Genomic DNA, 15,372 nt, shown 5'->3' with positions numbered 1-15,372 from the left:
CGAGTGGCTAATCTTTCTTCCCTTTTATGAAGGTCTGGCACTAAGTGAGCAAGACAATCACCATGTCCAGGTGGATGTGTCCCGTGGCTCCAGTCCACAGTCTGCAACGACCCGGCTGTCACTCACACTTTCCTGCTTCAGGGACAGCACAGACTCATCATCCAATTGAAGCCTGCCTCTCTCTATCACCTGCTCACTTTGCCCTTTCACCAGAAACAGTGCAGGCATCCCCCCAGTGCTCTGTGCTTCCATTCTTCTGTGTCTCAACACACCTAGTTACTATGTCCTGTCTACACTGCCTCCCAGACCCACCTCCCATCACATCCTCTGCTTCATCCCCTCGTCTTCATCCTACTTCAGAACCCACCTTGTGTTCTGCTTTTGCTATCTCAGCAGCCTCTTGAGTGGTTCCCTCCCTTCCATGCTTGGCACACCCTCCCAGTCTGCTTCAGTATCAGGTTGTGAATCTGAGTGATGCCTTTTTGGGGTATGTATTTCTAGGCATACCACTCAACCTTTCTAATTCTTGTCTTCCTTATCTATAAGCTGGAAACAATATGTTACACGGTGGTATTAATGATGAAGAGAGATGATCTAGACAGAGGGAGAGACTTAGGCACTCCAACACACTGGGAGTGGGAGTATAAACTGTCAGACAAAGTTAAAGAGACACTGCTATGATGGATTCTTAGTACCATGCCATTATTGTCTTATCTGAAATAACAGAATGAGTTAGTACATCTTTTAAATTGCAGGAAAAAAATGTCAGAAGGTGGTTCAAGTGGATGGTGTGATACAAAGCCAAACAGCTCCCTGTGGTGGTCAGTTCCAGGTAGCAGCAATACAGCACAGGTGCCCAATTGCTTATCAAACACCAGCAAGATGCTGCAAGACTGTATTTATAGGTACAGTGAACACTGTCAGCTTTAAGTAAAGGAGATTACCGTCAATCATGCGAATGAACCTCAGCCAATCAGTTGACCTGAAGAGCAAACACATTGTAATTTCCCAGGAGAAAGTGGCAGAGAAATCCTGTCCACATTTCCAGCCTTTCTAGACTATCCTGAGGATATCAGGCTTGCTAGTGCCCAAACCAGTTCCTTAAAAGTTTTCCCTCCCCTCTCCCCTCTCCCCCCTCCCTCCCTCCCTCCCTCCCTCCCTCCCTCCCTCCCTTCTTTGCTCCACATTCTTTGGAGAACCTGAGGACTCTCCAATGATAAATTAGAATAACAACTGAGAGAACACCTTTAAAGGTCTTCAGCAAAGAATTCAGAGTGTCAACAAAAGGCCTAGCCAGTGGGACTGGGGAGAGACTTAGCCACTGCCTCTTGCAGTGGACCTGAGTTTGGTCCCAGCACCTGTGTCAGGCAGGTGGCAACTGCTTGTAACTCCAGCTCCAGGGGATCTGACACCCCTGAGGGCACCCACACACATGAGCATGCATACACACAGACATATGTACACATAATTTAAAAAGTAAAAGTACATATTTTTTTAAAAAAGTAATAGTAAGTTTAGTAACATAAACTCTAAATAAACTAATAAAGACAGAAATGCCACGGGGGAATGGTACCTAAGTTACACATGTAATCTGAGCAATCCAGAGGTTCGGCTGCTTGCAGTATGCAGCAGGGACTGGGGTCCAGTACACACTTGCTTAGGTTTCTAATAAGATCTTTGCTAAACATCTGTGCTGACCAAGTGTATAGGTTATCTTCGGAAAATGACAGCCAGGCATGTTCAGAGCTGCTATGGCTCTCAAAGAGCATTGGGTCAAGCACAGCCTCGGTGGCCAGTCACTGCCCCTTACCCGTGAGAAATGACTGATGGCGGCTTCGTAGAGTCCCAGGGCTTGCTCCACACCTGCCAGTTCCCTCAGTACTTGTACACACTCAAAACTTTTTTCATCTTTGGTGATCTCAGTATATTCCAAAGCCTTTAGATAGTACGGGAAAGCTTCTTTTGATCTTTTCTGACCTTGATACAACCTAAAAAAAAAAAAAAAAAAAAAAAAAGGCAAAAAGCCAAAATCAGTTAACTGATTGGCTGAGGTTCAGTCATAAGACTGATTGACAGTAATCTCTACTTAAAGCTGACAATGTTAACTGTACCTATACAACACAATCTTGCAATATTTTTATTCTTAAATGAGCTAAAGTTGAAAATCTAGTCTCTCTGACCCTGGTGCTCAGGCTTGTTTCCTTATAAGCTCTTCCTCCAAAGGAAGCAGGCCGTGCTGGTCAGGAGGATGGATTCTGGAGCAACCAGAACAAGCTTAAACAGTGCCTTTGTATTTATCAGGTTCTTGACTTTCAATTTTTCAATCACTTGTAAACAGGTCCATCACCTATAAACTAAGAATCGTAACAGTACTTGCTTCACTGGGTCATTATAGATAATAAATTAATTATATTCATGAACACGCCTAGTACATCTCTTGGGATACAGTAAGAGCTACGTAGGTGTTTTAGCTTAACAAAGCATGTTGCTTTAGTGATGACAATCATAAAGGGTGCTGAGACTCTGATGACAGATCTGTTTAGAAACTGTCCAATATGGTCCCGGGGACGGTGGTACACACCTTTAATCCCGGCACTAGGAAAGCAGAGGCAAGAGGGTCTTTGTGAGTTCGAAGTCAACTCGGTTTACATGATGAGTTCCAGGATAGCCAGGGTTCTGTAGAGACCCTGTCTCAAAATCCCAGAAAAAAAAAAAAAATTGTCCAGCATGGGTGGAGAGATGGCTCAGTGGGTGGAGACACTTGGTGTGCGAGCCTGAGGACCTGAGCTTGGATTCCAGCAGCTAAGTAAAAAGCCAGACACTGCTGTGCACACCCTACCCGTAACCCAGAGCTTTCGTGCAGAAACAGGAGATTACTGGAGACCGTGTGTCATGGGAATAAGATAGAGGGTGATATAGTAGTATCCAAAACCCTCCTCCTACACACACACACACACACACACACACACACACACACACACACGGGGGGGGGAGAGAGAGACAAAAAGAGAGAGATCCAGTACTGATGATGATGTGGAATGTTCTTAGTAACTTTGGGGAGATATTTGAATAAAAGCTTTCCTCTAACAAAGTTATGCACAAAAAATGAACAGACATACATATTAACCCTGCTGTTCTCATAGAAATTTATCAAGAACGTTTGCCTTAGTATTGCTATGATGATGATGATGATGATGATGGTGATGGTGATGGTGATGGTGATGGAGGAAAAGCAGAGAGCACTTCAAGCTCGGCATCAGGGGACTGGCTGCAGAGATCACAGGGAAAGTATCACAGTGCCAAAGAGCCACTCAAGACAACGCTGAACCTTATCAATTAACACAGGCACACACAAAACTAACGTTCTTTAGTGAAACAGTAGGCTTTAAAGCTATTTTGTGCATCAACTCCTGCATGTGAAATCTTTATGGCTAATCTACATGGGCACAAAGGCACAGAGATGCCACCAACGTGTCAGCAATCTATTCCCTGAGCAATTGAGTGGCTTACATTCTTGTTTATGATTGTCTGAGTTTCCCAAAGTCTCTTATATATGATATTTGCTAACTTAACACTAGAAATAAAAAAAATTTAGTTTCTTAGGACAATAACCTCTCATATTAAAAAAAAAAAAAACCTATAAGTTGCCTAGGAAGCAGTATAACTGGCATTTACAATATCAGTCTTCAAAGAACGAAGACTATTAAATATGTTTCTCTCACAGGACAATCTTAGGTCCAAAGTCCTTAATGAGGAGCAGCAATCCTCCCGTGCTGCTCTCCACCCAACAGCGTGGGGACAAGAGGGCTTCAACCACCGCGGCCATGGGTGAACAGACACCACAAGCAGGCCTTCTCACTCCGCCACTAGGCAGTTTTCACGTCATGTTTGCTCTACAAAGATTAACTGATAGAAGAAACACACTTTTCAGATCTGCGGTCTCAATGGTAAGATGGGGGGGGGGGGTTGGGGTGGCTCACTGGTTAATCAGAGGATCAGTTTCCAGCTCCCACATGGGGTGAATCACAGCGCAGTTCAGTTCCAGATCTGACAGCCTCTTCTGGCCTGGGAGGACACTGGCGCATGCGCATGTGCGTGTGTGTGTGCGTGTGTGTGTGTGTGTGTGTGTGTGTGTGTGTGTGTGTGTGTGTACATGTGCACACACACAAGATATTGACATTTAAAAATCTGGACTGAGTAACTTGTGAGCTTGGATGTCGTCTATAATTGGGAAGAGGCCCAAACACAGGAAGGGATCAAGGACAGGAACATGCTTGGATCAAGCAAGGTTAGAGCTTGGGGCAACTCTGATTTGGGGGGTAGAAAGATTAACAGGCAACCCAACCTAGCTTGACCTTTGTCCTCCTGAGGAGCTTGAAATATACGTGTAATCATTATTTTTCTATACCATTCCTTACTTTTCCAGAGAAAACCCACAGAGATCCTTGGCAATGGAAACAGGATCTAAAATACACTTTTTATGAAATCATTTACTCAAATAATTAGATTCTTGGTAGGTAAGGCCGGAACTTAAAAAAAAAAAAAAATATGAGGGCCAGAAAACTGGAGAGAGAGGATCAAGTCTGCTCACTTGTAAATAAAGGTTTATTTGCATATCACAGCTCCGGAATAGCAGTGGTCAATCTGAATAGTCGTCATAATGATCATGTAACCCATAAAGCCTAAAATATTTACATCTTTACAGGCCAAACTTGTTTGATTTCTCATTTAAAATCTAGAAAAACATCACACACTTTCTGCATTCAGGCAAGGCCATTGGTACCTGAGCAATGGAGAAATAATTCATGGCCATTTTCCTTTCTCACAGTTAGAAATGGCTGAGTCTGGCAAAGAAGGAACGTGTGCATCCTCTGCTCCTGAGATTACTATGAAAATCAGAGGAGCACAGAGAACTGCAGGCATCCAGGGGAGTGTATCTGAGCAAACGCTTCCAAAGGAAGCAATGTATGCCCATAACAACCCAGCCAGCACGTCTTCTTCCCCGAGACAGGTCTGTACTGATGCCAACCACAAACAACGTGTAGTGACCTACCAACAGCACAGTACCTGAGTTTAGAAAAAGCCATGACATTTTCCAGCATCCACAGACTTTCCCTCAGGGAAAACAGTATGGAAAAGAGAACTGGCTGAGGGTGGAGTATCGGTGTAAGCTCTGTGTTTGGAGCAGAGCATGCACACTTAGCTGGAGTACCCACATGTACAGAGTGTGGGCAAGAACGAACTTCTGACATTTCCTCATCTGAACCTGGCCAGTCAGGCTGTGGGGAGCATGAGCGACTTCCCTGAAGCCTGCCCCTCTCTCTCTCTCTCTCTCTCTCTCTCTCTCTCTCTCTCTCTCTCACACACACACACACACACAAAACTGGATCCCCGTCCTCCACCCACCCCCACCCATATGCTGCAGGCAACAGCCTCAGGTTGTCCTTGTGGAGAAATGGGCTCAGCTCCAGATCCCTCCTCATCACAAACATGAGAAAGCCAGCAAGACGGGAAAGATCAGTTCAAAGAGATTGAAAATAGCGTGCAAATGAGCCAGGAGATTCTTACAATTCCAACGGAACTAAAATATCGGAACATTATCGTAAGAACAATACATGCTCATCATCAAAAGTAAGAAATAATGGGTGAACATAATTTTAAACTTGTGAGACAAGAGCCCTCAAGCCACGGACACAAAAGCACCACGTAAGTTATAAGCCTACATTCATGGAGCATGATTTCGATATGTTCGAGAGCAAACACAAGGAACAGTAACCTTGCACCTTCAGGGAGGGAAGCGCTTCTTTTATGAGACACAAGTTAGAACTGAAAAGGCAGGTGAACTGGTCACAGTAAAAACTAAAGCTCCTAGCGCTGGCGGTGCATCTCAGTGGTTATTGCTTGTCCAGCATTTGAGAGGCTTGACTCCCAGCCTCTCACACAGGTAATAATAAAACAGTACCAAGTACAGCTGCTGGGCCCAGGGATAGTACAAAGATGGTGGAAAGGGTGAACTGCGGAGGGTGTAATACCTGTAACCAGCAAATGAGGGTTCCAGAAATGTGAAGAATGTCTGTAGAATTATTTTATTTTATGTAAACAGCCCCACAGAAAGAGGTGACTAAGCCAGGCGTGATGGCACACGCCCTTATGACCACCACCTGGGAGGGAGGCAGTGGCAGGTGGATCTCCATGAGTTCAGCTCAGCCTTCATAGCAATTTTCAGGTCAGCTAAGGCAACAAAGAAAAACTGTCTCAAAAATAAATGGTGAGTAGACAAATCACAGAATAGAAATTCTAAATGTTTAGGAAGCACGAAGAGGTGCTCCACCTCCACCTCAGGGAAGGAAATCACAGAATCTATGAGATGACTGTGAGTTCATATGAACAGCAAGGACAAGCAGCCAGATATTAAGTGTTGGCAAAGGTGGAGTAACATGAACACAGAACCTGCCAATGAGGACAAAGCAGGTAGAAAGCATCCGGGAAAACTCGGTAAGGCTGAGGGTGTGTCCGAGGCATCTGTCCTTCCAGACAGACACTTCAGACATAGTCTTGCATGTGTGTCTGAAGACATGCTGGAGAGCACATGTAAGCAGTGTTCATAATAGAGAAGCCAGGAACAAGTCACGTGTCCACTCTCACAAGCATAGGTCTAGACTAGGCAAAAATCGAAGGAAAAAATCACCCAAAATGAAGAGATTGGAACCAAAGAGGGATACATCTCAAAAATGTACGGGGAATGCTGTGGGGGCAGGGAGCTAGCTACAGAATAAAATTTAAACACAAAGTTTGAGCTAGAAAAGAATATATATATATACGGCTATACACATTATACACATATAGAATAAAGAATGAAAACTGCTCAGCTTAATCTGGTAATTGTCTGTTACACAGAGAAGAAAACAAGACGGGGCGGAATGCTAACAGGTTTCCATTTGTAAAAGTCTTTCTTTTATGAGCTTGGTCACATGCACATGAGGATTGGGATAACGTTATTTACAGTTTCATATACTTTAAAGACTTTGTTAAATAAACAAGAAAACCTCTGAGCATCCAACCTCTGACACTGAAGGTGCATGCTGATACACAGGGCCTTGCCACTTAACAGTGGCAGTAATGGGCTGGTACAAGGCACAGAGCCTTCCGAAAAAGGCAAAATGGAAGACACATTCTCTCTAGAGTCACAAAGTAGTTAATAATAATAAAAAAGGAACCAGAAGCGTATTATATCAAGGACCACCAACTAAATTATAGTCTTCCCTCCATCTCCAACTCACTTAAACATCTGCCAGCTTCAGGGACTCTTGTCTCCACTTCCTCCCCAGCAGCCTGTGGGGCAGCAGTGTTTCCTCCTATCCCTTCCTATCTGCTGTGGGGAATGTTTGGAGATTTACCATCTAGTATGCCTGTGGTACATTTGGTAGCTTGAAGAAACACAAGACAGATGAGAAGACAGAGAACTTCGAACAACAGAATGTGACAGTATGCTTGGCAGGTTCACAACTTACACCATGACATATTTTATTGAATGAAAATATATCCGCAGCCATTCCACCCGACATGTGACACCTACTATAGGGATGCAAACTCGCTCTGCATGCACTAAACAAAGCAGGCCCCTGCAGTGTCTTAGACACTATGGACTTTGGTAAGAATGCTGCCCGTCCACCAGTGAACGGGAAGGACTGTGTGGGAACGTAGCTGAGGATAACACTCTGATGAGAAACGAAGCTCCAGAGAGGACAAGTGGGGTTTCCAAGAGTCAGCATTGGAAAAGACCTGTATCTGTGCCTCTCTCTACACATGGCGGGGTTGTGCCAATAGTGACTTACTTTCTGCAGTGCACTTAGCAGTCTGGGCACTGATTTGAAAGAGCCAGCTTTAGGCTGGGAGTGATGGTGTACACACATAACTCAGGAGGTGGGAGTGGTCACATGTAACTCAGGAGATGGGAGTGGTGGTGTACACATGTAACTCAGGAGGTGGGAGTGGTGGTGTACACATGTAACTCAGGAGGTGGGAGTGGTAGTGTACACATGTAACTCAGGAGGTGGGACTGGTGGTGTACACATGTAACTCAGGAGCTGGGAGTGGCGGTGTACACATGTAACTCAGGAGATGGGAGTGGTGGTGTACACACGTAACTCAGGAGGTGGGAGTGGTGGTGTACACATGTAACTCAGGAGGTAAGAGTAGTGGTGTACACACGTAACTCAGGAGATGGGAGTGGTGGTGTACACATGTAACTCAGGAGGTGGGAGTGGTGGTGTCACATGTAACTCAGGAGGTAGGTCACCTGAACTATCTAGAGGTTTCCAGACAGCCAGAATTTCAGCCAGAAGAAAGGGGATAAGAAGGAGAAGGAGGAGGAGGAAGAAGAGGAAGAGAAGGAGAAAAAAAGAGAAAGAAGGGGAAAGGAGGGAGGGGGGCAGAGAGAGAGAGAGAGACAGCGAGCGAGCAGTGCAGGCTTCTAGTTACTTATTCCCCTTGGTGTTTTTCAGCCTTTGCTCCTTTATTTGCCAATGGGAACGTAAGAGTGTACACCTTGCAGTAAGGACTGCGGATGAAGTGTGCTTAGGAGCCTGCCACAGATGCTGAGCAGTGATGGGCAGCTAACGTGGCTTGTACCCCTCCCCTCCCCTTTCTATTTCTCCAGCGTTGGACTTAGATGCTTGGATGCTTTACCCTGGTGCTCACTCAGACCTCACAGCTATGCTCTGAGGTCCTATCCTTTGTATGCTGGCTAGAGAGGAGAGTGGACTCCCTGGGAGCAGGGGCTTTGCCCACATTCTCCCTGTGGAGTGGCTGGAATGAACCCCGACTTGAACCCAGGGAGCTGACTCACAGCCCACAGTGGTCATCACACCGTGTCACGGTGCTTGGAAACACTTGGCAGGCGGTCCTCTTGATGCTCGAGGAAAAAAAGTGTTTGCTCATTCCTGGGCTACTTCTGCACAGCAGGGTGAGGCCAGGTGCTCATGGGGCAAGCTGGGGAAGACTCCAAACATGATGTCACAAGTTCCCAGAGAAAGCTGGGGACAGATCACATGCCGTGGAGGAGCTACAGACCATCACCATCAGCAATGGAACCGTGCTAGCGTGCGTGCATGCTTGCATGTGTGTGCACATGCTTGCATGCGTGTGCACATGCATGAGCACACACTTGTGCATATAAAGATGACTGGCCATCTCTGGATCTATGTGCAGGGTCCCAGGATAGAGCACAAGGATGAGGACTGGGGGAAAGTTTTCCCATTTTTGCTTGTGACAATTTAACAGACACAACTCAGGAACACTTTTGACACTCAGCAGAGTTACTATGTTGTTACTGAATTCAGTAGTACTATCACAGAGAGGATGGGACATGGAGGCGGGGGAGGGGACAGAATCTCCAGGCCTCCTGCAGTGGTGGAGGCCTGGGCATGAGTCACTTGGCCCTCACTATGTGTGTCAGGCCAGTCTGGTGGGCACCATAAAAGGAGAAGCAGGAGGAGAAGACACACTAAAAGATGTCCTTTTAAGAGGGGCAGAAATCCAAAGGCTGCCTGAGACCTTCGCCTGACCTTCTATCCCCAAGACTCATGAAGGAAAGAAAACGCCACTCAGTTCAAGTCTAACTACAGACACATCCAAAACCAAAGCCTTGTTTCTTTGTAAAGCAAGCCAGTTTGGAGAAAATATTCCTATTTCCATGAAAACACAAAGCAAAGAGATGAAGTGAAAAGCATGCATCTTAAACCCGTGAGCTCTATGGAAAATGTCAGAGAGAAGAATTGGAATGGACGAACGTGGCAACATTGGAAATAACTCTATTATACCCAAAAGTATCTCCACAGAGGTAACTGGGTGGTTATCTGACACAGATATGGACAACGTTCGCCACCTGCTGTCGAGGTTTGGAACTGCGATTTGGCAAGCACTCTGAAGGTGGCGCCAGATTCTGGCACAGGATACTTGAGTGTTTTGTAGCAACAGAGCTCAACACTAAGAACTGACACATCGGTCAAGTGTCAACAGATGCAAGCAATATCAGATCTGGGCCTGTATGCCTCCCGCGCAATGGGATAGAAAAGCATCTTATTCTGAGTAGGAAAAGATTCTGTCTGGTTTAGCCCTCTTGGACACCAAAAAAATGGTCTTTCCCCTTTAGTTCTATTAATGGAACCAGGCAGTTTGAATATTTGGGAGCTGGTTTCTTCAACTGAATTCTGTGTTTGTGAGAGTCAGACATGATGTTATGTAACAAGCAGCTTTACAATTGCTTTTTTTATATATATATATGAACAGACCTCAGATTTTTAGCCTCCCTTTGAAGAGATTTGGGTTGTTTTTAGTTCTTGGCTATTGAATAAGGAGGCTGGATGTGTGTTCTGGTGAACAAACAGGCAGAGATTCCTGCTAAGTGTATACTACGATGATACTGTTGGGTCAAAGGGTGTAAAGATGTTCATATTTAGGAGATGATACCAAATGGTTTTCTAAAGAGACCCATCAAATACACCCAAGCAGCTATGAAGGAGGAGGCATTCTGCACCACATCCTTGCCAGCGGTTGGTACTACTGGTCTTCTGAAAGGTTTGGGCCCTTTAGTGGGACTGTGTCCTTATCTTACTACTTTGGCTCCCACCTCCCTGATGACTGATAAAACTGCACCTCCCAGAGTGTTCAGGGCTCTGGTACATCCCTGTCTCTCAGCTCTTGACTGTGGATGTGACATTTTGAGTTTCTGCTTTGACTTCCACACTAACGAACCATGTGAGGGATTGTAAGCCCCACCCACTCCCTGTTGCTATTGGTCAGTGTAAATGTCACCACAGAAACACAGACAAAACTAGGACAGAGACAAACAAACAGACATGGCGCGATCACAAGAATGGAAGAGTACAGGCTCCCCCGAGGCCCCAGCAAAATAACCTCAGAATATACATTAGGATGGAAAAAATACTGGTAGACAGAGTACTGATTGTACTTGGGGGTCTAAATACATTTATCTAAACACTAATATAGCAACTTGACAAAAATTTAGAGATGTGTCTGACATGGTGGCGCACACTTTTAATCCCACGAGGAGACAGAGGCAGGCGGAGCTCTGAGTTCGAGGCCAGCCTGGTCTACAGAGTGGGTTCCAGGACAGCCAGGGCTACACAGAGAAACCCTGTCTCAAAAAAACAAAGAAAAAGAAAAAAATTAAGAGGTACATTTGAATATCAGAAATAAATTCAACATACTACTGACTCATTAGGGCATTAAACACACAAAATAAAGAACACCGACTCTTCTGTGTCATTAGCAACATTCACAAAGGCTGAGAGTGGGGCGGCTCACAAAAGAAGACACATCAGTCTCACAGGCCCCTGGGCAGATGTGCTTCCACCCATGATGCCACAGCTGGAATAACAGTCAACGCTGGGACAGCTCGGGAAAAAAAAAAAAAAATCACATACATCCACAGATGAAAATCCCTCGTTTGTATTGGCTCTGGACCAAAGTGGCAATTCTAAGCCAAGCCAAACACTAAGAAGGCAGTCAGTGACAAAGACATGGTTAACACTTGAGGCAGAGGTGGGAGGTGCTCCACCATTCAACAGCAGGCACTGCCCCTGCAGAGGGCCCCACATCAGGTGGATCACAACCACCTTAACTCCAGCGCTAGGGATTGACACCCCCTTCTGGCTTCCCAGGGTACTGCACTCATGTGCACAAACCCACACATATACATACTTTAAAAAAAAAGTCTTAAAATATATGAGGTAGAGGGAAATTATGGAGACTCTTTAATATTTGGGTGGTAAACAAAACCTCAAGGCATAAATCAAAAGGGAAAAATGAATGAATATGACTCTGGTAAAATGAAGAATTACGAGCTGGAGAGATGGCTCAGTGGTTAAGAGCACTGACTGCTCTTCCAGAGGTCCTGAGTTCAATTCCCAGCAACCACATGGTGGCTCACAACCATCCATAATGAGATCTGATGCCCTCTTCTGGTGTGTCTGAAGACAGCTACAGTGCATTCATATACATAAAAGTAAATAAATCTTAAAAAAAAATGAAGAATTACTAAGTTATGAAGAACACCAGAGACAAAGGGCAATAGATAAAATATAAGCAACATAATTCACACGCAGAACACACAAGAAAATCTTAATTATTAGTAGGAAAAAAAACAGAGCAGTCCAGAAGAAGAATACGATAGAACTTAACACCCTATTTGTAGAAGGAGAGCCCCAAATGGCTCACAAGTTTGCAGTGGTGTTCAATTAATTTGATAAAGAAAGTAAATGGAATTTAGAACTAACTGGGTACATACTTCAGGGCAGCTAGTTAGAAAGAGTGACAGTGCCAAGTATTGTTGGCCGTAACAAGATAGGATCCCATTCGTCCTGCAAGAGGCAGCAGCTGCATAGCAATGGTGAACTTGCAGTGTGCTGCTAGCCTGTAACCTAGGAGTCCCATCCCAGGGGTGGAACCTCAGAAAAACTCTCCTTCTGTATCACTGAAGCTTCCTGGGATGGACAGCAACCATGCTGTCTAAGGGGAGGAGAGAGGAAGGAGAAAGATGAAGGGGCAGCGGGAATGGACAGGGCAGGCACAAAGTCAGGGGATGATGTAAGGGTCTCTGCGTCTGTGGTGGTGAGCTCCCGGGTAGGGATATGATTGTACTCCACATCCAGTGACAAGTGTCACCGTGTTTGTCTTGGTTGGGGTTGCTCTGATATGACAGCATTGCTCTTCCTTACCAGACATTGGGAGAAGCCAGTGGACACAGCCTAGGAGCCTCCAGTCACCATGCACACAAGTTCTAAACTGGAGACTTACTGTGCAAACGACAGCTTGATCCGAGACTGGATTTCTATCCACTCTTCCTTTATAATGTTCCCACATTGCAGCATCTCCTTGGAAAGTCTCTCTGCTTTTATCAAGTTCTCTGAGGCATCTTTAAATCTGAAATAGGTTCAGGAAAAAGTCCTGCCTGTTCTAGATTAAGGGACACCATATCCTGGACTTTTTCTTTTCTCATATAATACTTCCTATTATCTCTGAACCCCTTAACAACTTTGTGTTTGGTTTTGAGAATTACCTATAAGAATCATAGCATCAGTGCTTTCTGTTTGTGATTAGAGGCAAAAGGATACTTTTGAAGGTACACCAGGGCTCTCCCCATGGTATAGAAAAGCTCTAGGGAACACTTGAAGATATCTGTTTTGTTGTGATAGGGACTCTCGATGGAGTTGGCCAGGATTTCTTTGGCTCTTTCTGCATGTTGCTTTGCTTGTAGCGACAACCCTATGGACAGAGAACAAGAAGTGTCAGTTTCTCTTTAATTGCAGCTGGGCAGGAACACGAGTCTCCATGGCTGGGAAACCTGGCAAGGTTAGCATATGCCGTCCAGTAACACACAGACATAGATCTGGAAGTATGGCAGAGCACCCTGACTAGAACGACCAGAGATTTTTATATCAAGTATTCAAGATGAAAAACATTTCCCAAAATGGCCTATCTAGAGATAAAATAAGCAGAACGAACTGAAATTGAACAGCTTTGAAATACCCCCAGTATCAGATGTAAAATATCAATAATTATCAAAACACAAATGGAATGCAAGAACTATAGCATTCTGGGTAGGAAGTAAGATATTCAGGAATTGTAATGCTGGTTGAGTGACAGCCATCTACAGGAAATACTAAAAATGTTGAGTCTTCTGCTCACCCATTTACAATTGTAATATTAAAGAGTTCTTTTAGCACAACACAAATACTGTCTCTGTAAATACTTATAGAAGCATAGACCCAGGAGGTAATGGACTACTGTGGTGTAACCTCTTGTTTCTATACAGCAGCAGACTAACATTAGGCAGAGTAATAATTGTTATTACTGAGAATGGATTTCGCCACGTGTTCGGGTTCCTCTAGGGGCTGGTTACCCTGTGGGAGTAGTGACACTGAGGAACACCAGCTAGGGAGCCTAGGGTCTGCACCCTCCTTACACACCCCCACAGACACCTCCACAGACAGCCCCTTCCACTCACATCCATGTGTTTCCAGCCCTACATTCTGAATTACACTTAATTGTATCTCAGTTCTCTGCAAAAGCTGTCAAAATATGAAGTTAATTCCATACCTGTGTCTATAAAACAGGAACAATATACTTTCTAATGGAGAGAAGCAAGCCTATGCTCCTTATGTAATATTCTCTGTGTCTTGCATTTTAAAGGCACAGCCTTAACCAGGCTGTCAGGAATTTATTAGTGTGAATTGTCTGTAATGACCTACCTGCACTAGGTTTGCAGGTACAGCCCCTTCCCTTAGCACTTGGACTTGATCTACTGGAGAAGCACAGGTTCAGTTCCAAGAACATGGGCTCTGAGGTGAGACTGGGAAGCAGGAATCCTTTGCTCCATCACTAACTAAGAAGCTGGCCTCAGCTGCCTTGGCTGTAAAGAGTAACAAGAGTACCCTCCCTCACAGGTCGATGAGAAGTCTGAATAGGTTTTGCATGGCAATTAGAATGGTGGCTGGCCCTCAGTGAGATCTTGCTCAATAATGAATGCTGCTTTGACTTTAAACTGAGAGAGGAAGGTCCACACAGAAGGGATCCCCACAGGAGGCTACAGAAGGGAACCAGGATTTCAAGTCCCAGATGGCAGGACCCTGGTATTGGTATGCAATCCCTAGGTCTGAGTCTCAGATCAGCTACTTACTAGCAGTGTGATTTTGCTGCAAGCTGTTTTGACTCAGATTCACTCTCTAAATCTAGAAAATTCAGAGGAGGTGTGGATGAGATATCTTTAATGCCCCGACCCACCCCTGCTCTGATGGCCTTTGAGTAACAGGAATAGCCTGGTCCTGTGGTGCTTTCTGGTTGTAAGGCCACTCAATGAACCCTTTTGGGGGGCAGGGAGACTTTATGTCACCAACATCCTAGCATGCTGTTTAGCTGATAACCTGAGTGTAGAGGGTGCTGTGAGGTAGCTTGTGTGAGTCTGCATAGTCAGCACGCAGAACACACTGCATCCTGAGTATCGGCTTTGGATTTTTATTTTTTTAACCTTCCTGCATCCATCCCCATCTTCTATTTTCCTTCTATGATGCTCTACTCCTGCACATCCTAAGCTGGCCAACGCCAGCTCCTTTCCCAGTACAGGGTAGGAACCAAAAGCCCTTACTTCGACACATACTCCAATGTGGTCTAAATGCTGTACCTTTGAATCCTGGGATTCTCTTGGTGGGTAGGATATTCTTTTCAAGCAAGTTTCACCTTGGACTTTAAAGCTGTACAAGTGAATGCCAGCTTGGGTTAGCCTTTCAGTTTTGGCCACATATACTCAACAGTGAATCAGTCTCTCCCTCCATCCCTCTCTCCCCCCACCCC

General features: G+C 45.0%; 1 protein-coding gene across 5 annotated transcripts in view; it reads right to left on the bottom strand.

The window, feature by feature from the left end:
* The window catches only part of Ttc23 (tetratricopeptide repeat domain 23), an 82,154-nt gene that overhangs the window by 47,228 nt on the left and 19,554 nt on the right, over positions 1-15,372 (bottom strand). For all 5 annotated transcript variants that reach the window (XM_076935696.1, XM_034486654.2, XM_076935703.1 and 2 more), the window contains 3 exons: positions 13,137-13,287; positions 12,820-12,945; positions 1,811-1,988 (listed from right to left, as the gene is read on the bottom strand). In XM_076935696.1, coding sequence (XP_076791811.1) covers positions 1,811-1,988; positions 12,820-12,945; positions 13,137-13,287 — 455 coding nt within the window. The remainder of the gene's footprint in view (positions 1-1,810; positions 1,989-12,819; positions 12,946-13,136; positions 13,288-15,372) is intronic.

The sequence above is a fragment of the Arvicanthis niloticus genome, chromosome 1, assembly GCF_011762505.2.
Source record: "Arvicanthis niloticus isolate mArvNil1 chromosome 1, mArvNil1.pat.X, whole genome shotgun sequence".
NCBI lineage: Eukaryota > Metazoa > Chordata > Mammalia > Rodentia > Muridae > Arvicanthis > Arvicanthis niloticus.
Note: the sequence above shows the minus strand (reverse complement) of the source record. Positions and strands in the feature narration are given on the sequence as shown.